At 33.1% G+C, this 23358-nt stretch overlaps 1 protein-coding gene across 1 annotated transcript in view; it reads right to left on the minus strand.

The window, feature by feature from the left end:
* Positions 1-16685, minus strand: part of LOC129233105 (protein Mpv17-like) — a gene marked incomplete at its 3' end in the record, with an annotated part of 84618 nt that extends 67933 nt beyond the window's left edge. Inside the window, 1 exon segment of the mRNA XM_054867163.1 lies at positions 16405-16685. Coding sequence (XP_054723138.1) covers positions 16405-16477 — 73 coding nt within the window.
* Between the last annotated feature and the right edge of the window lie 6673 nt (positions 16686-23358).

Below are 23358 nucleotides of genomic sequence, written 5' to 3' on the forward strand. Positions count from 1 at the left end.
GTCTTCTTGTTGTTTTATCGATGTTTATATATATATATATATATATATATATATATATATATATATATATATAATGATCAAAATTGATGTAAAATATTCTACATTTAAACAGCGCAATGTTGCAGCTAAAGTAGTTAAATGTATTGAAAATATAGTAAAGTGTGTAGTTTCACATACACGGGTAGCACAGAAATAAGTGTATGTAACAACGAAGATAAACAACAATAACGACAACAAAAATGAACATGGAACGTTAAAAAATAAACTAGGAACATTGAAAACAAGAATTTATGAAATCATGGGTATTAAACTGCTGCTACGTTTACGAAGAGCTGGAGCAGCTGGCATATTAAATATTCTGCAAGGTTTCTGTGCGGGTCAGTATCATACATGCAGCAAAATTGATTAGAAGTAAAAGTATATGTATTTGAATTAACGAACTAATATGTGTAGCTACTTATAAGGCTTAATATAGAAGGCAGGAAAATTATCAAACGTTATATATGCTTATTTTTTGTATATATGCAAAAATTTTTATAAATGTAAATAGTATGCTTATTAGTAATATGCTGTCATGTATTACCAACCCCCCAGCTCTGACCTGCAAAATAAAAAGAAAAAATTACATACCACATGATTTCAAACATTTCGTCGACAACAATGTCTATGTCTAGGTATCCATTTGCCAGAGACGAAAATCCGATGCCACGCCAATCGAACAGGTCGCTGGGGCAGGGCATCCAAAAAGCACCTTCCTGTCGAAAGGATTTCAGCACTCTTTATCATCAAAGTTACCCAGTTACACTGTTGCCAAATCGCAGTTGTTTGGGTGGAAACTAAATCTGTCCTTGTTGAAGAAAAGATTTCTTGAACAAATTAAGATAATAAAATGTGAAATTGGCAGGGTAAAAATTGTAATAGTAGAGATTTGCAGCAAATTTGAAGATTTGTTTATTAAATTGAGAATTGTTGCTACAAATTTTAAAGAATCTGCTTAGCTGTCCAATTATAATATTAATGAAGATCTTTTTATGTAAATTACTGTACCAATGTGGCATACTTTTTGTGTAAAAATTGAAGTTATCTTTTTTATCATAGATATCTGTAATAAGGTTAGAATCAACAATTTTGAAAGAAATGTCCAGAAAATCGGCAGACAGAAAGTTGTCATTGGCTTTATTGAGCTGTAGATTTTGTGGATAAATTAAAGGGAAAATGTCATCCATACTTTTGTTGAAGATAAGGATGTCATCTATATACCTGAAAATATCATGTTTTTTATTATACTGTACAGTGTATTTAAATTCATAGAAAAAGAGATACAGATTAGCAGCTGTGCTGGAATAGTTGGTGCCCATGCCAATTCCATGTATTTGTTTAAAAATAAAGTTGTTGAAAGTCACAAAATTGTTAAAGAAACAGAAATGACAAAGACTATTGAAAAAATTCCTGTCGATGCCCAATTCCTCACCAATGCAAAATATGTCAAAAAGTTTTAACAAAGTTGCATATAAATCTTCGATGGGAATGTTGCAGAACAGATTCTCAAAGTCAAATGTGTAAATTGATTTAGGTGTGCGTTGTAGATTTTTAATGATTTCGAAACTGTTGTCAATGCACCAGAAATAGCTCGTATGCATAAATTTGACCTTCAGAAAATCATAAATTTTTTTCAAAATAGACTGTAATTTGATGTTGATATTTTTTCAAAACTTTTTGTAGTAGAACAAATGAAACGAAATTTAACTGGTGATTTGTGGAATTTGGGCGTCATAAATATGAAAGGCAGATTTTGACAATTTGAAATTGTAAAACTGTATGAAAAATTCGATTTGCAAAGTTTATTGTATGCAATAAACTGTTTAATAATCACATCTGTAGAAAGATTCGATTTTTCGTAATAAAGAGACGAGTTAAGTTCTTGTAAGACTTGTTTAACGTAGAAATGTTTGCAAATGATGCCATAATTATTGGCAGCTTTATCAATTGGAACAAAGACAAAGAATTTTTTTTTTTTTTTTTTTTTTTTTTTTTTAAATTGTTGATATATTCGATTTCATCTTTTTTCAAATTTTGATATTGGTGTTCTGCGTTGTTGATTTGTTTAGCTAAAAAAGTTTTAAATTCAATGGTTAATAGATCTTTCCATTCTTGGAATGCTTCAAAAGGTATTGCGTGCGAGTATGCAACTTTTTTAATGAATCGAAGAATGTTAACTTTAAAAATATGAACTGCTTTACTGAATTTGCAAGTGCTGTTGAGTCTAAATTTTGCACCGAGATTCATTAAATATCTGACATTTGTGTTTTTTATAATATGTAAATTACCAGTAATTACGTGCTTGTGATCGGCATCGACAAATTCCTTAAAATTGTCATGATTGCATAAACATGGAAAATCATCAGCAGTATGCGAAAAAGCAACATCACGGTAATTGTAAATACTTTTGCAAAAAGGCTTGCAATACTTAAAGGCAGTTATGATTTGTTTATTTTTTAGTGGAAAATAATTTGTCAGTTTATTTATAATTTTGTGAAATGGAATATTATCGAAACTTTTCTGTTGGAAGGAAATAGTGAAATAAATGTTTTCTTTAGCTGTAAATTCGCATACTGCTGATGATTTTCCATGTTTATGCAATCATGACAATTTTAAGGAATTTGTCGATGCCGATCACAAGCACGTAATTACTGGTAATTTACATATTATAAAAAACACAAATGTCAGATATTTAATGAATCTCGGTGCAAAATTTAGACTCAACAGCACTTGCAAATTCAGTAAAGCAGTTCATATTTTTAAAGTTAACATTCTTCGATTCATTAAAAAAGTTGCATACTCGCACGCAATACCTTTTGAAGCATTCCAAGAATGGAAAGATCTATTAACCATTGAATTTAAAACTTTTTTAGCTAAACAAATCAACAACGCAGAACACCAATATCAAAATTTGAAAAAAGATGAAATCGAATATATCAACAATTTAAAAAAATTCTTTGTCTTTGTTCCAATTGATAAAGCTGCCAATAATTATGGCATCATTTGCAAACATTTCTACGTTAAACAAGTCTTACAAGAACTTAACTCGTCTCTTTATTACGAAAAATCGAATCTTTCTACAGATGTGATTATTAAACAGTTTATTGCATACAATAAACTTTGCAAATCGAATTTTTCATACAGTTTTACAATTTCAAATTGTCAAAATCTGCCTTTCATATTTATGACGCCCAAATTCCACAAATCACCAGTTAAATTTCGTTTCATTTGTTCTACTACAAAAAGTTTTGGAAAAAAATATCAACATCAAATTACAGTCTATTTTGAAAAAAATTTATGATTTTCTGAAGGTCAAATTTATGCATACGAGCTATTTCTGGTGCATTGACAACAGTTTCGAAATCATTAAAAATCTACAACGCACACCTAAATCAATTTACACATTTGACTTTGAGAATCTGTTCTGCAACATTCCCATCGAAGATTTATATGCAACTTTGTTAAAACTTTTTGACATATTTTGCATTGGTGAGGAATTGGGCATCGACAGGAATTTTTTCAATAGTCTTTGTCATTTCTGTTTCTTTAACAATTTTGTGACTTTCAACAACTTTATTTTTAAACAAATACATGGAATTGGCATGGGCACCAACTATTCCAGCACAGCTGCTAATCTGTATCTCTTTTTCTATGAATTTAAATACACTGTACAGTATAATAAAAAACATGATATTTTCAGGTATATAGATGACATCCTTATCTTCAACAAAAGTATGGATGACATTTTCCCTTTAATTTATCCACAAAATCTACAGCTCAATAAAGCCAATGACAACTTTCTGTCTGCCGATTTTCTGGACATTTCTTTCAAAATTGTTGATTCTAACCTTATTACAGATATCTATGATAAAAAAGATAACTTCAATTTTTACACAAAAAGTATGCCACATTGGTACAGTAATTTACATAAAAAGATCTTCATTAATATTATAATTGGACAGCTAAGCAGATTCTTTAAAATTTGTAGCAACAATTCTCAATTTAATAAACAAATCTTCAAATTTGCTGCAAATCTCTACTATTACAATTTTTACCCTGCCAATTTCACATTTTATTATCTTAATTTGTTCAAGAAATCTTTTCTTCAACAAGGACAGATTTAGTTTCCACCCAAACAACTGCGATTTGGCAACAGTGTAACTGGGTAACTTTGATGATAAAGAGTGCTGAAATCCTTTCGACAGGAAGGTGCTTTTTGGATGCCCTGCCCCAGCGACCTGTTCGATTGGCGTGGCATCGGATTTTCGTCTCTGGCAAATGGATACCTAGACATAGACATTGTTGTCGACGAAATGTTTGAAATCATGTGGTATGTAATTTTTTCTTTTTATTTTGCAGGTCAGAGCTGGGGGGTTGGTAATACATGACAGCATATTACTAATAAGCATACTATTTACATTTATAAAAATTTTTGCATATATACAAAAAATAAGCATATATAACGTTTGATAATTTTCCTGCCTTCTATATTAAGCCTTATAAGTAGCTACACATATTAGTTCGTTAATTCAAATACATATACTTTTACTTCTAATCAATTTTGCTGCATGTATGATACTGACCCGCACAGAAACCTTGCAGAATATTTAATATGCCAGCTGCTCCAGCTCTTCGTAAACGTAGCAGCAGTTTAATACCCATGATTTCATAAATTCTTGTTTTCAATGTTCCTAGTTTATTTTTTAACGTTCCATGTTCATTTTTGTTGTCGTTATTGTTGTTTATCTTCGTTGTTACATACACTTATTTCTGTGCTACCCGTGTATGTGAAACTACACACTTTACTATATATATATATATATATATATATATATATATATATATATAGCGCCAAACTAACATAATATGTAAAAGCTAAAAAAAATTTACCTCCCTATAAAATGTATAGTGGTGGTGGGACAGTGGGGGAGGGGAGATCAAATTTATATTAGTGCCCAGAGTCTAGAAAAGTCATAGTTGGCCCTGAATGTAGGTACAATAGAAATAATGCGATAGTACAAATTTTTATAAGCATTAAGATAGATTTTAGACCGAAAATGCTGCAAAAATAGCACAAAATGATAAACCGTTTTTTGATGGGAAAAAATTATTTTTGATTTGATAGGAAAAAAGGTCAAAAGCTCTCTGGTCTAAATTTTGAAACTTTTAGTTTTAAAAACGCAATTTTAGCCTTAAAAACAGGGCTGCGGAGTCGGAAGGAAAATGGCCGACTCCGACCCCGACTCCTGCATTTTGAAACTCATGACTCCGACTCCGGATTTTTTAATTTTTTTTTAATTGTATTTTTTCAACTCCCTCTCTCCCTTCAGGGGAAGGGGGAAAACCTCTAAACAGAGATTGAAATATTAATTCCTTTTTATGAAAATTTCGCATTTTGTTTTTTATTGTAAACCCAAGACGCATACAACGTTAGAAATTCAGTTTAAAAATCAAATTTTCCAATAGTTACGAGTTACAAAGTGAGATGACTTAAAAATCCCTTTAAAAAAATTTGAAAAGGATTACCTGTAATTTGCCCCCCTTTAATGTTCAACAAATAGATATTGATCAAATCGTGTGCTTTCAATTTTTGAAAGCTCTAACTTGAGAGAGAAAAAAGCTTTTTTTCTAAATCCAAGTTCTTGAGAGGGAGTGGTTTGCCAAGGGTGACACCCATCTGGTAGATGACACCCAAAGTTAGTTTCAGGGTTTATAAAAAATATAAATACTTTAATTCTGAAAATTTTCGCGAATATATTTTAAATTATATTTTATCAATAAAATTTCAACGAAAATAGGGCACATATACGTCAGGAGCTAATTTTGCGCAAAATGCGGCAGTATACAAATTTGTACGAATAGCTTTTACTATACCTATATTTCTTCTTCGCTATATTTTTAATTAAATCTAATTGGCTGCTTTAGAATTAACCTTAATATGAAGATTTTAAGATTAACTGCAATTATTGAGTGTTGTAATCAAGAAATCATTTACACTTATTTTGTTCCATACTTTTTAGTGAGAACCGAGCTTATAGAAATAGTCTTAATAAAGAAAAAAAAAACATTAGATTATTTCATCGGAACTTTTGGATTCGTGCTTTCGCGCCAGAACTTTTTTGAATTTGCCGATTACCCTTAAACGTTTCAACCTTAGCTACGGCCCTCGATTTACTAATTTGTTACGTTTCTTTTACTATTTTATAATTGAGATCGAACAAAACACTATATTTCTATTTTTATTTCAAAGTGATTACTTGAAAATGTTAGGCAACAAAACCGTTTGCTGACAGTTGCTATTAGTTAAATTAAAAAGCAAGCAAACTAGGGGACGGCTACAGAAAGTTCGATAAGCATTCAAGCTAGATGATTGCCATAATGGCAGTTATTTTCTCATTAGTATCTTTTTATACATGTAATCGAACCAATTGGTAGTCAGTTTTTAAAAAATGCAAGGAAAGTCAGTGTAAAGGAAAGAAAAAAAGAAGCCCGGAGTCGGAATGTTTTCTAACAACTCTGACTCTGACTCCTTTACCCCAAAATCAGTCCGACTCCGACTCCACAGCCCTGCTTAAAAACGCGATTATAGGCCATGTTTATTGACGTTACGGTAAGGGAGAGAGCTCAGTGACTGTTTCGGATCAATTACTTTTTAAAATAGATTGAAATCAACTTCTTCCTCTGCATGTTTTCTAAATTGAAGTTTCAAAAACGTAACTTTAGTTAAACTTTGAAGATTTCATGGATAGGAGGATCTGAAGCATTTCCCAGGAAAATTGTTCAAAATTATGGTTCAAAAAATTTAAGCAATGTCTTACATTCAGGGTTTAAGTGTCTTTTAAAAAACCCATTGCTTGTGATATCAAAGAAAGGCGGCATGGGGACCCTTACACGAATATTTTCTTAAATTCAAGTCTTAAAATGCAATTTGTAAGGCGATATTTAGTAATATTAGAGCCAGTGATTTTTCGAAATTACAGCTCCAAAAACTCTATTTCTGAGCGATCGATGTTGTTGAATATTTGTGGGCTTCTCCCCAAAACTTAAAAATATCTGATGCAAAAGAATAATATGTTTGTTTATAACATAAATAAAAGCTGGTATTAAGTTGGTACAAGTAAATCCAAGAAAATCTTGAAAAGAATCATTGGATGAGTCCAGATCAAAATTTAACTTTGACGTAATTTACTTCGATAAATAAATTTTCTATTAATAATCGGCAAATTTTTTATTCACGCTCTTAGTTTGATCAATATGAATAACCAACTAAGTTTTAATTGTTTGTTTTTTATCTAGTGGGATAACATTTAACTAGATAAATATTTGAATTTTGAACATTTCCATTTTTCGAAAAGTTTTTGGGGTTTTAATGTTTCACAAATATTCAAAACAGATTCATTGCTTGTGTTTTTATTTGTATTATGGCCCTCTGATTGTTCTGTTCAATAATATGTAAAAAAAATAAGTATATGTATTATGCACTCATGTTATAACTAACTTAATTTTTCTGTGTCTATAGGGGGAGGGGGGACACCATGAAACTTTCGCCCCAGGCGCCGTCAGGGTTGTAAGAGTTTCGGCCAGTGGTGGTTTTAACCATGGATAAAACCGGTTAAAACCGGCAGGGATAAAATCAGTTTTATCCAGTTTTGGCCACTTTGATAATTATCAAATTTTCAATGAAAACCAAATAATAAATTATTAAAAAGAAATGTAAAACAAACCATAATCAATCATCTTGCATTATTTATCTAAATAGTATGTTTTACAGTTTGTAGAAACTACAGCACGTTTAGAAGATAAGGTTTATGTGAAAAATATGCAGTAACATTAAAAAAATAAAATTCTCATACAAATGTACAAAGTATTTCAAGTAATTTTGAAGAATAAATGAGAAAAAAAAATAAAGAACTTCTTTTAGAAACATATAGACATTTTTTTATAAATGAAACGAAAGGTACAGGGGGAAAACACTTTTGAAAATTAAAAGGCAAACACTATTGAAAAGTTACTCTATTTATGTTACAGGCTGTTTTGTATTCCGTATGTCTTTTGTTTTAGTTGTGAGCAAGTTCAGTTATTAATTTTGAAGAAAGTTAAAATTTGTTCAATACTATTGTTATAATAATGTAAATGACTTCCACTAATATTAAATTTGATTAACTAAAATTGCTTAGCTTAATTAAACAACTTCCAACTAACAGATTTATTACTTGTAAAACACACATCTCTCACATACATACAAATGAGAAGTGTATTTTCACGTAACTTAGTTTTGGCCAGTTCTATGGTGGTTAAATCCAGTTTTGGCCGGTTTTAACTGGTTTTAACCAGTGGCCTAGATAAAAATAGTTTTGTCCAGCCAAAACTACAACCTTGGGCGCCGTCAGCTCTTCGGACGACCCTGGAATAAAATACTCTTAAATTGAACGAAGAACACAATTAAGATTACAAAACTTAACCGTTAGATATTTCGGCCTTGATTCCTTTTATATTCTTATCATAAGGTACTGCACACAATCATATGGGCATAGGCAGAGGGGGGGGGGGGCAGAGCAGCTGCCCCTCCCAAGAAGAGAACCAAGCTCTTTCCAAATGTCACCAAAGATAATTCAAAATTGCAATTTTTGGACTTGGATTTCGAAAAATTTTTGAGGGAGAGCCACATAATTGTTTTTCTGTCCTCATCTGGCCAAAAACAGGGAATGATTTACGGCAGGGTATTCGGGTCCCGGGACACCAAATTTCTGTCATCAATTTTTTTTAGGGACCACTGTTCGGGGCCTCGAACTAAAGGGAACAAAAAAAAATTTGTCATGTGATAATTTTTTTATTAAATGAAAGCATATTAGCCAATTGTTGTGGAGAACAATCATTTTCGCTATTGAAGAGAATTAAGTGTCCTACATTTCTGATGGTAAATTATCTTTAATAGCTGTATTATCAATAGAAGGAATTTTGACCTAAAACTTGATTATGAGGACATTATAGATGAATTTACTACAAGAAAACAAAGGAATATATAAAGAATCATTGATGCGCAGAAAGCACATTATGATTTACCTTTACCATTTGTATCACAGTTTTTCCATCTGCAACTGTCAAAAAATTTCTAACATGTAAACCATAAAATTATTTTAGATTTATAATAAATGATTTTTTTGCAAAACATCTTAATTATGAACTTTTTTGGTATGAAATCGATATTTTAAAGTTTTCTTTCTATCAAAATAATATCCAACACTTGCCTTCATATTTTTGTGTGAGGGGGGGGGGGGGGGGGGCACCATATTTGTCAGTGCCTGGGGCACCCATGTGTGTAAATCCAGGGCCCAATACAGGCTGATTTTGCTACCGTTTTTCGGTACCTACACAAAAATCTTATTTTAAAATCGGTACTTTCACAAAAATCAAGTAATAAAATCAGTAGCTTCACAAAAACATCGAAAATTTCACAAAAATTTGCATTTTAAATTATAAAATTTTTTCTGTTTAAAACAAAATATACTCATAAAATAAAATTCTAAGCAGGTTTATATGAACAATCGCTTAAATAGAAACCTTTTTGGAGTATTTTGACTCATTTTTAGCTGTTTCACACCAAAGTGTATTTATGCAATATTATCGCAATCTTTAAACATCTGTTTTGAGGAACCGTTTTTCTCATAATTTCCTGTACTGTACACAGTAAATAGACCATTGAGCTGAAATTACGATGGTATTTTTCATACTTCTTAGGTTTTCAGCTCCCCCCCCCCCCCGAAAAAAAAAACGAAACCTGTCAAAAATAATACTAGATGACATTTACACTTTTCGAACTAAAATTTCACTTGTTCCACTACTTCTTTTACAAAAATTAGGATGCGTCTAAAATTTCACAAAAACAATGCTGATAAAAAAAATCTTTCACAAAAATAGAATGATGCAATACTTTCACAAAAATAGGTAGCGAGAAAAAAAATCCTGGATTGGCCCCTAAAATCGGTCCCTGGCCAAAAATAGCATAATTTTTTTTTTGGGGGGGGGGGGGAGAAAAGAGGATTTCCGAGGCCCGCATTGCAGAGGGGGCAACTAAAAACCACTATCTTGTTGTGCCCATGCTTACAAGGCTGGATTTAAGGGAGGGCAGGCGGGGCTACTGCCCCGAGGCCTCCACAACAAAGGGGCCCCCACAATAAAATTTTTACAAAATATCCTAACTTTCACGGGCCAGCAAATTTTACGTTTTTTCACCCCTATAAATAATTATAATAATAATAAAAAAAAATAAATTGCAGTAACTTCAAGATGTTTTTACTGTTAAAGTGATGATCGGAAATATCAGATATATACATATATGTATCAAAATATTTGGATATAAATAATTTTCGGATACAATAAATTTTTTACAAAATATCCTAACTTTCATGGGTCAGCAAATTTTACGTTTTTTCTCCCAGCCTTTTTTTTTCTTTTTTTGTATTTCTACAAAGAATGCTTGCACAAAAATAATATTATTATCGATGTGTCAGAAAGCCCTGATTGCAAGTATCCATTTACTATCAATTTTTTATTTGATCCAGCATTTCAATGACATTTTTTTTTTTTTATTATTCATTTAATTTGTACCTATGAGTTAAACGAGAAATAAAGGAAGTAAAAAAACATCCGAAAAATGATTAACTTTGCAGGTCATCCTTACAACTCCTCGCTTCTTGAGCTCAAAAATTAAAAATTACCTGACGAATTGACTTGAATGGAAATTTTTTAAATCGAAACTATTGGATACAGTCGGATCCCGCTACATTGCGATCTGACTTTCGTGAAATGGCTATAACGCGAGTTTTTCATGAGTAATGAATTTTTTAGTGCGGACACAAATAACTCGCCTGCAACATGAAATTTTTCGGAAAAGAGCGGCGGAGCGTTAGAATGGGCTTTGTTGGCACTAAATATTCGTTTTGTGAATGGACTTTCACCCCATAGACATCACTGAAAGCGGAAGTTCACCCACTGGATTAGCCTAAACAATGCTTTGCTTTAGTTTATACAAATAACCGCTCCAATTCTTAACTTTTTTTTTTCATTTTACATATGAACGTTAATAAAATACAACATTCTGATCGCGCTGCATAAACCTTCTTCATTTTTTAAATTATAAATATATTTACTATATCTATACTGTTAAGTGCTATAATAATGCTGTAGTGTACGTACTGTAAGTACCCCATACTGTTTTATTTTAAGTTTCTCTCCCCCATTAATCATTGATTTCGTGCTAAACTACAGAATTTTATGTCAAATAATAACGCTTTTTCTAAAATGCAGAAAAACGGTTCTTTGTAAAAGATACTGCAATACATAATTAATAAATGGTTTGAAACAATATGAGGGGTGTTTACAGACGTCAGAAACAATTGGGTATGCTTATAAAAAATGACTAAACATTCCTTGTTCCACAACGCGAAATTCCGACTTACGCGAGGGGTCTTGGAACGCATCCCTCGCCTAAGTCGGGACTCGACTGTATATACATGTATCAAAATATTCAGATATATATCGGACAGGGTTGGCAAGGTTTTGGACACTATGGTAAAAACCACGGTATAAACCCTGGTTTTTACCATCCTGTCCAAAACCCTTGTGTCCAAAACTGTCCAAAACTATATTTTTAGAAAAATTGTATTCTTTCAGAAAACATCAAAAACAGAATAAAATGCATTAAAGTAATGTTTCATATTGAACATTTATTCAATGAGAACATTCACCTATATTATGCAGCTGATTTTAATCTAGTTGCATAAAAGTTGAATTCTTGATTAAAAGTTAAATTTGTATGCACGAGTTTATTTATTTATTTTTGATAATAGTAAACAAACTTCCATATGTTTATGCATGTATGTGAATGAAAGCAGAATTGGCAAGGTTTCTACCATCCTGTTCAAAAACCCTTGTGTAATAAAGTGTCCAAAACTATTTTTTGACAAACTATATTTTGTGAGAAAATATTAAAAAAAAAAAAAAAGTACCAAAAAAAATCTTTTTTTTTGACTATTTATTTATTCAACGTGAACATTCAAGTATGAACATATATGTAATTTATGCAACTGAATTACATAAGAATTAAATGCTTCATTAAAAATTTCAATTTTTATGCAGGAGTTTTCTTTTTTTTTTTTCCTTCATAACCAAATTTTTGGACAATAACGCAGGTCGAAAAGATAGTGTTCAAAATATAGTGCAATAATTGACTTAAATGCAATAAATTACAGTTTTTTGTAGTTACAGATTGTATTATATTAAAAATATAAACTAAAAAAGAATAACACAAGTTTTAGAGTATAAGTGTACAATCATCAATTTCTTGTTCTTTAATCTATGATTGAAAAAATAATTTTTGTTAAAACATCACGCAAAATTTATTTGCAAAAACCATTTTAAAAATTAAGCTCTTTTTTTTTTCACCTAAATATTGCACATTCAATAACATTCCTTTGAGTAACAAATGGAACTGAAATTAGTTGTCTTGGTAGTGTTGTGAATTTCCTTTCATAACTCTACCAACTATTACATAAGGAAGTTTTTGTGTACTAGTTATTGGCAACTTTATAACTAAAATATTTTTTAAAAGAACATTTAGGTGAAAAATATATTAAAAACTCATTAATTAAACCTCACATTAATATCTATATTTATGCATTATGAATATTGCAGTTAATACAAATTGATTAGATTACATCTCTTTATCTTTAGCATAGTTTTGGACAGTTTAAGACAGTTTCGGACACTTTTGGACGGTGAAAACCACCTGTCCTGTCCTAAACCAGTTTTGGACAGTCCAAAACCCAACCCTGATATCGGATATTTTATATCAGTATCGGATATTTTGGAAAATATGATGATCTTTTCGAACCCTGATTAGGGGCCTCCACTCCTTCGTTGCCCCGGGGCCTCCACACTTCCAAATCCGACCCTGCATGCTTACCTCTCCCTAACGGGAATCCTGGCTGTGCCCATGTACACAACAGTCTTATGACAAAATTAGAGATGTACCGAGTACTCGGCCTTCCACTATTCGGCCGAGTTAACGAGAATCAAAACCACTGACACACATGTGATGAATTTGAACTTATTGGAATAGTAGTACAGACCTCCTTGTCCATATAATAGTTTTTAAAACTAATTTAAAACTAAATTCGTGGTGAAATTTAATTATGCATTATTTTAAAAACTTCGTTTATATATATATATTAGTTATATATATATATATATTAGCTTAACAAGTGGTGCGTTTGCCCATTGTTACTCTATATTACATGTACTGGAGCTTAAGCATTCTCTTCTAGTTCATAGTTAAAATTTTGGTCTTTTGACCATAATTAATGAATCCTCCACAGCTGATGAGCTCTGGATTCTCTCTTTTTCTACTCCTACTTAATAGCTGTTTGCATTTTTCCTTTTTATCATCATTTGGTATTTATAATTTGTTTAATATTTGTAATTCTGTTTGCTTAATTTTATATTTACTTGGCTTTTTAGTTTTGCTGCGTTGCGCATCTATGGGCTCTTGGTGTGGTCTTTTCAATATTTTTCACTTTTATTATTATTATATATATATATATATATATATGTATATGTGTGTGTGTGTCAAAAATTTTACAAAAAATCATTTTTAAAATTAAAAATAAATACGGTATGATTAATCAAGTTGGAATTAAAACAAATTATACCAATCTATTACAGTTCTAGTTCGCCAAGCATAAATAATTTTTATAGGCAAATAAAACAAATGTGCATGAACATTGCAGACACGTGTTTCTGCGTTATAAGGAACGTCTTTTTCCAGTGCATAACATGTGAGCTAAAGAACGTAAAGACATTCGACAAAAAAATCGGATTTTTGTCGGATGCCTTTAAATCCATGAGCTCCCATTTTGTGCATTGAAAAAGGAATTCCTTGTAGCGCCAAAACGTGTTCCTTCACTGTGCTTTTAACGTTGTTTTATTTCCTTTTATTTTTTAAGAGCAAAGGTATTTTTATATTTCTTATAACTAATTTTTGTTTGTAGCTAAAATCCATTTTTTATATTAAAATTCTATATTTTCTATACTTACCTTTTTTGCAGAATTTTTAATAAATAATTTTTATTAACTTTGGGGACATTAAAATAAGGATTTACTGCATTGAAGCATTTCAAACTTCATTACTCCCAAAATTGAAATTTGACTTGTAAACTTGAACTGTTAGTAATTGCAGAATATTATATATTGCTTGAGCATTTTCTAAATTTTTATATCTGTCTTGGACAACATTCAATTTTTTGCAACTACTCGGTATTGGCCGAGTATTTGATCAAAATTTAGCAGGGTTGGGTTTTTTGCCAGTGGAAAAACCATGGCAAAAATGGAAAAAACGGCAAAAACCTAATTGCAAATAAAGTAGCATTATAGTGTTAATCAAGAAATAGTGACAATATAATATAAATAATGCACTTTAATATTTTAGTTATGTCTCTCCATGTTACTTCTAATGTATAAGGTGAAAAATGAATAAAAAACAAATGTTGGGATTGCAAAACTTAAGATTTTAAATGTTTGCTAAAACAATTTTTTCAGAATGAGCCAATTCCTTCAATGCTAAAACAAAGAATGTTTATTTAAGCTTAGTAAATTAATTAAAAGATTAATTAAATATATATATATATATATATATATATATATATATATATATATATATATATATATATATATATATATATATATATATATATAATTTGAATTCAATCACTTTTTTTTGATCCCACTAAGATTTTTAAGCTATTTAATTAATAACAGAATATTTACTTGAATATAGAAAAATGTTAACTTTTCCTCACTAAAGAAATAATGCATTTTTTCTGTGAAAATGGATAGCCAAGAGAAGAATTTAAAAAGAAGAAAAAGCTGATCAATATGTGCATTCTATATTCACTCTACTTTTTAGTAATACTAGCTCACTCTACAGAAAATGGCAAAGCCTTTTATCAAGATCTTTTCATGCTTTTACATAAAAGGAAAAAAAAACTGTCCGTAAGTTGTTAACACAAAATCTATTTTTGCCAGTTTGGCAAAAACCTATTTTTGCCGGGTGGTAAAAACCGTGGTTTTTTCAATGGTTTTTTCCGCTCCCGGCAAAAACTTGCCAGCGCTGGATATATAAATATATCAAAATATTTAGATATATATCAAAGTATTGGATATTTTCGAAAATATGATCTTTTCGAACCCTGATTAGGGGCCTCCACACTTCCAAATCTGGCCATGCATGCTTACCTCTCCCTAATGGGAATCCTGGCTGTGTCCATGTACACAACAGTCTTATGGCAAAATAATACAATTTTAAAAAAAATTAATTTAAATTTCGACATCTTGAATTCAAATTATGTTTTTTGCAATCACGAGTGTGTGTATGTAGGCGTGTGTGTTTCTGTGTGGGGGGTATGTGTGTTGTGTGTAGGGGGTATGTGTCTGTGTGTGTAGGCATGTGTGTTTGTGTGTGTGCTGTGATAAGTGTGTGGGTAGTTGTGTGTATGAATGTGTGTGCATGGGGCGGGGGGGTATGTGTGTTGTGTGTAGGGGGTATGTGTCTGTGTGTGTAGGCATGTGTGTTTGTGTGTGTGCTGTCATAAGTGTGTGGGTAGTTGTGTGTATGAATGTGTGTGCATGGGGGGAGGGTATGTGTGTTGTGTGTAGGGGGTATGTGTCTGTGTGTGTAGGCATGTGTGTTTGTGTGTGTGCTGTCATAAGTGTGTGGGTAGTTGTGTGTATGAATGTGTGTGCATGGGGGGAGGGTATGTGTGTTGTGTGTAGGGGGTATGTGTCTGTGTGTGTAGGCATGTGTGTTTGTGTGTGTGCTGTCATAAGTGTGTGGGTAGTTGTGTGTATGAATGTGTGTTTCTGTGTGGGGGGTATGTGTGTTGTGTGTAGGGGGTATGTGTCTGTGTGTGTAGGCATGTGTGTTTGTGTGTGTGCTGTCATAAGTGTGTGGGTAGTTGTGTGTATGAATGTGTGTGCATGGGGGCGGGGTATGTGTATGTGTGTAGGCATATGTGTTTGTGTGTGTGCAGGCATGAATGTGTGGGTAGTTGTGTGTATGTTTTTGTGTGTGTATGTGTAGGTGTATGTGTGCGCGTGTGTGTATGTATGCGCGTGTGTGTAGGACATGGATGCAACGTGGAGACGGTTTTCGCTGTAGGAGCAGCATCGTGAGGAGCCGGTCGACGGTGATGGTGCGGAGGGTGGCGGTGGGAAAATAAAATGATAGGACGCCGAAAACAGTCAAATGAAAGCAATAAGCAATCGTGATTGCTCAAAAAGAACGGAATGACACAATTCTCACATGCATACCAGTTGTTAAAGCCTGGCTTTTCCAAGGATGGTTGAGAAGCATACGATTATACCATCTGAAAACCAACGCCATCGTTCACTCAAAAACTAAACAAAAGTCACTTGATTTCAAAACTACAATATTAACTATTTCTTTTTAATTTTAATACTTTAAAATGTTTATCAACTGCACGTTTTTATTCATTAATAGAATATCCTCAATCTACTGTAAATCGTCATATTAAAATAAATGAAAAAATTATCAATCAGATAGCTTTATGAGATTATCGCCGACGAACGAATGTAAATAACCACACGTGACTAAAGTAGTGCTGTTGTCAGTGACAGCTGCAGTTAGAGAAATTTATGAAATCTGTGATTAATAAGGAGGCAACGACGATTCCTATTGAATCAAACCCGAGTTCAAGTAACTATAGGTAGCGCTGTAAATAGGATAAAAACGAAATCTACTTCCCATTCCTATTCCTATTCAGAGTCACAACTAACTACAACTGTATTTATGTCGAGGACTGCATACTAAGTGCCTTGCCTCCATTATTTTTTTATACCGAAGATGGCAGCACCATCACCGGATCGAACAGTTAATGAGAATTTAGAACTAGTCCAGGAGCTAATAGCTACCTGGTGCTAGCACCCCCAGAGGTATCGTTTCACTCGGAGGACATTGAGACCCCGAGCCTATTTAACGTCGCCCAGTCCCCTTTAATGACGACGGTGGGTCTTCGACCATCGAGGTTCGAACCCGGGACCCTCCGGCCCCGAGTCCGACTCTCTACCGATCGGGCTACCACGGCCCAATTTATGAAATCTGTGATTAATAAGGAGGCAACGACGATTCCAATCGAATAAAACCGCGACGGTCCCAATAAAACTCGAGTTCAAGTAACTATAGGTAGAGTCCCTAACTATAGGTACTGTAATAGGAGCTGTAAATAGGATAAAAACGAAATCTACTTCTCTCAGAAAACAGTAACGAGCGGACTGGCCGTCGGCCCACCGGTCCGCGGGCAAGTGCAATATCGTAGCCTACGAGGATCTGCTGTTGCCTGCCACTAGATGGCGCTTATAGCGTGGCCAACAGAGTGCTCTGACAGGCAAACACAATGGCTGCGTTCGGAAACGATCCACCGGTACACCGCGTGGTTAGCCCGGTGTGGTTATGACGTATTTGGAATTTTTCTAGAAAGCCCTAGAGTCAAACTGAACTATATTTCTGGGCTCGTTTCAGCTTCGGATATCGGTCGAAAATTACACGTTCGGTTCGGGACCGAAAGCGGAAAGTTTCCGAAAGCGTCAGGGTCCCCCCCTTTTCTACTTGACTTTCCTATCGTTCATGCTGCCATCTAGCGAACAGATGTATGAGTACCAATCAATATTTGTTATAAAATAAGGTTGCAAAGCCATCTTGATGAAGGTTGTCTTCTTTTTTTTTCCGTACTCATTTATTCTTTATTATGAGCCAAAATATAAATATTTGAAGAATTAAAAAGGTTACAGTTAGCGTTTACGGTGGAAAAAGAGAGAAAAATAGACTTTTTCATTTACATACATAATTATTTACATTAGTGAAATCTTATAAAAAAAAAGAGAAGAAGAATGTATTATTTATTTTCTTTACACTTTGTGTAAAAGGGTGAATTAATAAATTTTCAAATTCCGGAATATATAAACATGATAAAATTCAAATTGCCTATCATTGTTAGTAATAATAAAATTATTCAAAGATATAGGAATAAGGGAGCATTATTAAACGTTTCTTCATTTGGGCTATTCTGAATAAATACATTGCGCATTTGCATGAAATAGACTTAGGATATGTAAGAGCTACGATTCATAAAAAGAGTAATTTAAAATTCAATAACGTTAATTAATAAACGTTCTAGGGAATTGGTATTTGTTACATTTGGAGGATGTAAAATTAATCCTCTGAACAAAAAAATTAATGAAACCTCAACTGATGAAAGTACTCAATAAACTTCGGTAAAAAATATTTTAGAAATGAATAAAAAAAAAGTATTGATGAAATAATTTTCTTCCTAGTCATTTACTTTTTACAATTAGCATTCATTATTAATTAATGCCAGGTGAAAAATAACTATCTTTACTAATAAAGCTGAAAGTCTCTCTGTCCGGAGGATGTCTGGATGTTTGTAGGATATCTGTAGGATGTCTGTGACGCGCATAGCGCCTAGACCGTTCGGCCGATTTTCATGAAATTTGGCACAAAGTTAGTGTGTAGCATGGGGGTGTGCACCTCGAAGCGATTTTTCGAAAATTCGATTTTGTTCTTTTTCTATTCCAATTTTAAGAAAAAAAATATCATAAGATGGACGAATAAATTACGAAATTATCATAATGTGGAACCGTAACATGGGCACAAGCCAATTGGCGAGATACGAAATTATCATAACGTGGAACCGTAACGTGGGCACAAGCCAATTGGCGAGAAAATTCACTACACATCATTTGTAAATATACAGGCGAACCAAAAGACCTTTTAATTTGCTATTACGGGCGAAGCCGTGCGGGTACCACTAGTGTAAAATAGAATAAAAGCTATTAAACTAGTTTGTTGATAATCATACCTTTGAAAAGTGAAAAAGGTGTTGAAAAAGTGTCAGTTAGTTAAAAGTGAGCAACGAAAATTTTTAATTGGAAAAAAAAAAATTAAATTCGTTTACAACAAATTTAACGATGAACATATCAGTTAAAAATATGAGTTTCAGTTTTACATCAAATACAGAAAAAAGCAAAACATTTTAGTCTGCAAGACGCTCATATGTGAAAAACATTTTCTGTGTTAAAATTGTACATGAAAATAGTTTCATTGTAATAATGATAAAGGTTATTAGAAATGACTACTTAACATCAGGGTTTGTGATTCTTTAATTTTTTTTTAAATCAAAAAACTCGGATTTTTTCATTCAGATTTTTTTAAATCTTGAAACATTTGTAGATTTTAATTAGGGTTGGTTGGGGGAAGTGGGTCACTGAGGTAAGTGGGTCACCCCCCTGAAACTGAAATAGGGATAAACAACTCTTCAAACTCTCTTCAACTCTTTCAAACTCTTTTACACAGATCATGTTAAATTTCATCACAGTAATTGGTTTAACACATATTTGGCATCCGTGAAATTTTTCTAAGTCAAAAGCACTTAGTCAAAAAGAAAAAAAAAAAAAAAGAAAAAGAAAATTAATTTGAATTTTGTCATCTTGAATTCAAATTATGTTTTTCGCAATCACGTGTGTGTGTATATGTAGGCGTGTGTGTGTGTATATGTAGGCTTGTGTTTGTGTGTAGGGGTATGTGTGTTTGTGTGTAGGGGGTATGTGCATGTGTGTAGGCATGTGTGCTCGTGTCTGTGTTCAGGCATGAGTGTGTGGGTAGTTGTGTGTATGAGTGTTTGTGTGCGTGGGGGCGAGGTATGTGTATGTACGTGTAGGCATATGTGTTTGTGTGCAGGCATGAATGTGTGGGTAGTTGTGTGTATGTGTTTGTGGGTGTGTATGTGTGTGTAGATGTATGTGTTTGTGTGTGAGTGTGCGTGCGTGTGTGCGTAGTTGTGTATGTATGCTCGTGTGTAACCTGGAGACGGTTTTTGCTAGAGGAGCAGCATCGTGAGGAGCCGGTCGACGGTGATGCAGCAGAGGGTGCTGGTGGGAAAATAAAATCATAGGAACGCCAAAAACAGTCAAGTGAAAACAATAAGCAATCGTGATTGCTCAAAAAAAAAAAAATCTGATTTTTTTTTTTTTTTTTTTTTTTGCGAGTTTAAGCAGCATTTTTACTTTTTTTTTTACAAAAAAGGAAGTATCGTATTCGCGAAAAAAATTTCACTCAAAAATCGGCCTTAATTTCCATTTTACTCACCCCCAAATGAATGTTGAGTTTTTTTTTCGACCCGACCACACGTACATATGTACCTAAGAACGTATAGACGCCCGAAATATCCATTTTGAAGTTTCCAGAGTTAATTACAACGATTTTTCTCGTGACGCCTGTATGTACGTATGTATGTGCGTATGTGTGTATGTATGTCGCATAACTCAAGAACGGTATGTCCGTTCTTGAAATTTGGTACGTAGATTCCTAGTGGGGTCTAATTGTGCACCTTACATTTTGGTTGCATTCGGGTGTTTCTAAAGGGATCTTTTGCACCTCAATCGGGGGAATTCATTGTTGATTTCAATGGAAACTCAAGTGGTGTTATAATTTGGCGGATACTTGGCGATATATCGTCAGTCTTTTGGTCACCAAGTTTTGTCGCCAATTTGCCGACCAATTTGGCGGTTTTTTTTTTAAATCTGGTTTCAATGTGGCCATTGTTGGTGATATTTAGAGAGTTAGAGAGAGAATCATATTGAAATTGCAATAATAGAGAAATAACATTAAATTGGTGTAAAAGGAAGTCATGTGATGCACACATCAGCTCGTTTAAAGAAGTGTTTCTAGGTAGGTTATTATTATTTTTTATGAAAATTAATTTTTCACCTATAGTATAACTTAAAGTTCATACAGCAACAAGAATTTTTGAATAAAATACTATTAATAAGTGTTTAAGAGGAGGGGTCCTACTCACCCCGTACATTTTTGCTATACGGGGTGAGTGCGTATTATACTCACCTACTAAGTAAGTGGGTATTATACTTACCCCCTCTGTTGGCGAAAATTACCAACTTCGATAACTCTAAGGCACAAAAAGCACTTAAACACCTTGTGCAAAAAACACCTTTATTAGCGACACTCTGGCGCTGCGAAAAAAAACACATTACACTCTCAAATTAAAAGCCTTGTTTTGAATTAATTACAAATATTTTATTTGTTAACAAACATAAGATGGCAACAGTTGAAAATTTTAAATCATTGAGATTATATTTCTGATCATTCAGATACAATTAAAATCACGAGAAATACGCAGACGACAATCTATTACGATTTATCTTTCTTATTGTTGCATTAATAAAGCTATTTTTATTCGCAAAAAAAAAAAAAAAAAAATCAACACCTCTTGGAGCGATTGGCGTCAAAATTGAACCAAAGCCTGTTTACATATGGATTCACATGTATTCCATAAATTTCAACCAGAACGTAGCATTACTTCTTGAGATAGGGCACTCACAATGGAAAAAAAGAACGGGCGATTGCGCTACCCCCTTTTTAGCTGTTGACACCAAAATAAAATCAGCTCTTATACCCATTAAGGGCTACTTGCCGATAAATTTTTCTTTCATTCCGTTCATTATTTCTTGAGATACAGCAGTCACAGTTGACGCCAAAAAACGCTCTATAGCTCAACCCCCAGTTGTGTTATTGACACCAAAATTGAATCAGCACCTGTTCCTGTCAATAGCAATATATGGACCAAATTTTGTTTGATTCCGCCAGTTACTTCCTGAGGAATAGCAAGCACGCGTAACTCAAAAAACGTCCCATTGCACCACCCCCTTGGAGGAATTCGCGCCAAAAACCAATGGGCACAAGTTCACATAGGGGCACATATGTGTACCAAATTTCGTTCGATTTCATGCGGTAGTTTTTGCTGTAGAGCGGTCACAAAAAACTGGTCGCACACAGACGTGACACACACACAAACACACACATACACACAGACAGACAGACATTTTCCAAAAATAGTCGAAATGAACTCAGCACACCTCAAAACGTTCGAATCCGTCAAAATTCGAAATTCGAAAATTTGCACGAATCCAATACTTTCTTCTATGTATTAGATATAGAAGAAAGTAAAAACAAAACTTACACTGAATGAATTGGCTTTCAGTTATAAAAATGAGCCGCGTAGTGGCGGTTACAGCATTATATGATAATTTGCATAAACACCATCACTATGGGGTTATTGGGACCCCCTATAATAATGGGGATTTCAAAATATAGAGCAACTCTGATTAAGTATTTGTATTGCTGAAATACAAGACAACTATGACGACTTAGTATAGGAATTGATAGTTGAGTTAAAAACTGCTAAAGCTGGTGATTATGTATTTGTGAAACATACATGACAGAAAATCATTTCGATTTAAGTAGGTCTATTGTTGGAAGTTGATGATACAAATTAAAGTGTTGAATTTTCAAGAACGAATAGACATAGTGACACTTTTTATTGGCATTGTGCAGATGATGTTGGGATAATTACTGAGGATGAAACGATAATGGTTCTTTCTTAGCCAACTTTACAAAGACGCAGTCATTTAGTGTTTCCAATTATTATTTTTTAACTTATAGTTTTGGAAAATTTACTCAAATTGATCTTAATCAACTGTATTACGTTCATTAAACACACCTTTATATGTAAAAGTAAAAATATTCCTATAGGCTTTCAATAAATTTCACAAATGAAATTGCTTTGTTTTTCGTTTTAAAATTTTCCGTCATACAGATTTAAAAGACAGTAAATATCTTATAAATGGATGCATTTGCAAAAACATAATTCGCACTAAAAATGTACATACTTTATCATGTAAGACCGCCTAACAATTTTTACTACCTTTTCCAAAAAAGGAAGTATTGTATTCGCGAAAAAATTTTCACACAAAAATCGGCCTTCATTTCCATTTTGCTCACCCCCGAATGAATGATGAGTTTTTTTTCGATCCGACCACACGTGGATAAATGCCTAAGAACGTACTGACACCCGAAATATCCATTTGACGATCCCGAGTTAATTACAACGAATTTTCTCGTGACGTCCGTATGTACGTATGTATGTGCGTATGTGTGTATGTATCTCGCATAACTCAAAAACGGTATGTCCTAGAAAGTTGAAATTTGGTACGTTGACTCCTAGTGGGGTCTAGTTGTGCACCTTCAATTTTGGTTGCATTCGGATGTTTCTAAGGGGGTCTTTTGCCCCTTTTTGTGGGGAAATCATTGTTCATTTCGATGTAAACTCAAGTTGTGTTATAATTTGGCGGACACTTAGCGATATATCGCCAGTC

Source organism: Uloborus diversus, unplaced genomic scaffold, assembly GCF_026930045.1.
Source record: "Uloborus diversus isolate 005 unplaced genomic scaffold, Udiv.v.3.1 scaffold_17, whole genome shotgun sequence".
NCBI lineage: Eukaryota > Metazoa > Arthropoda > Arachnida > Araneae > Uloboridae > Uloborus > Uloborus diversus.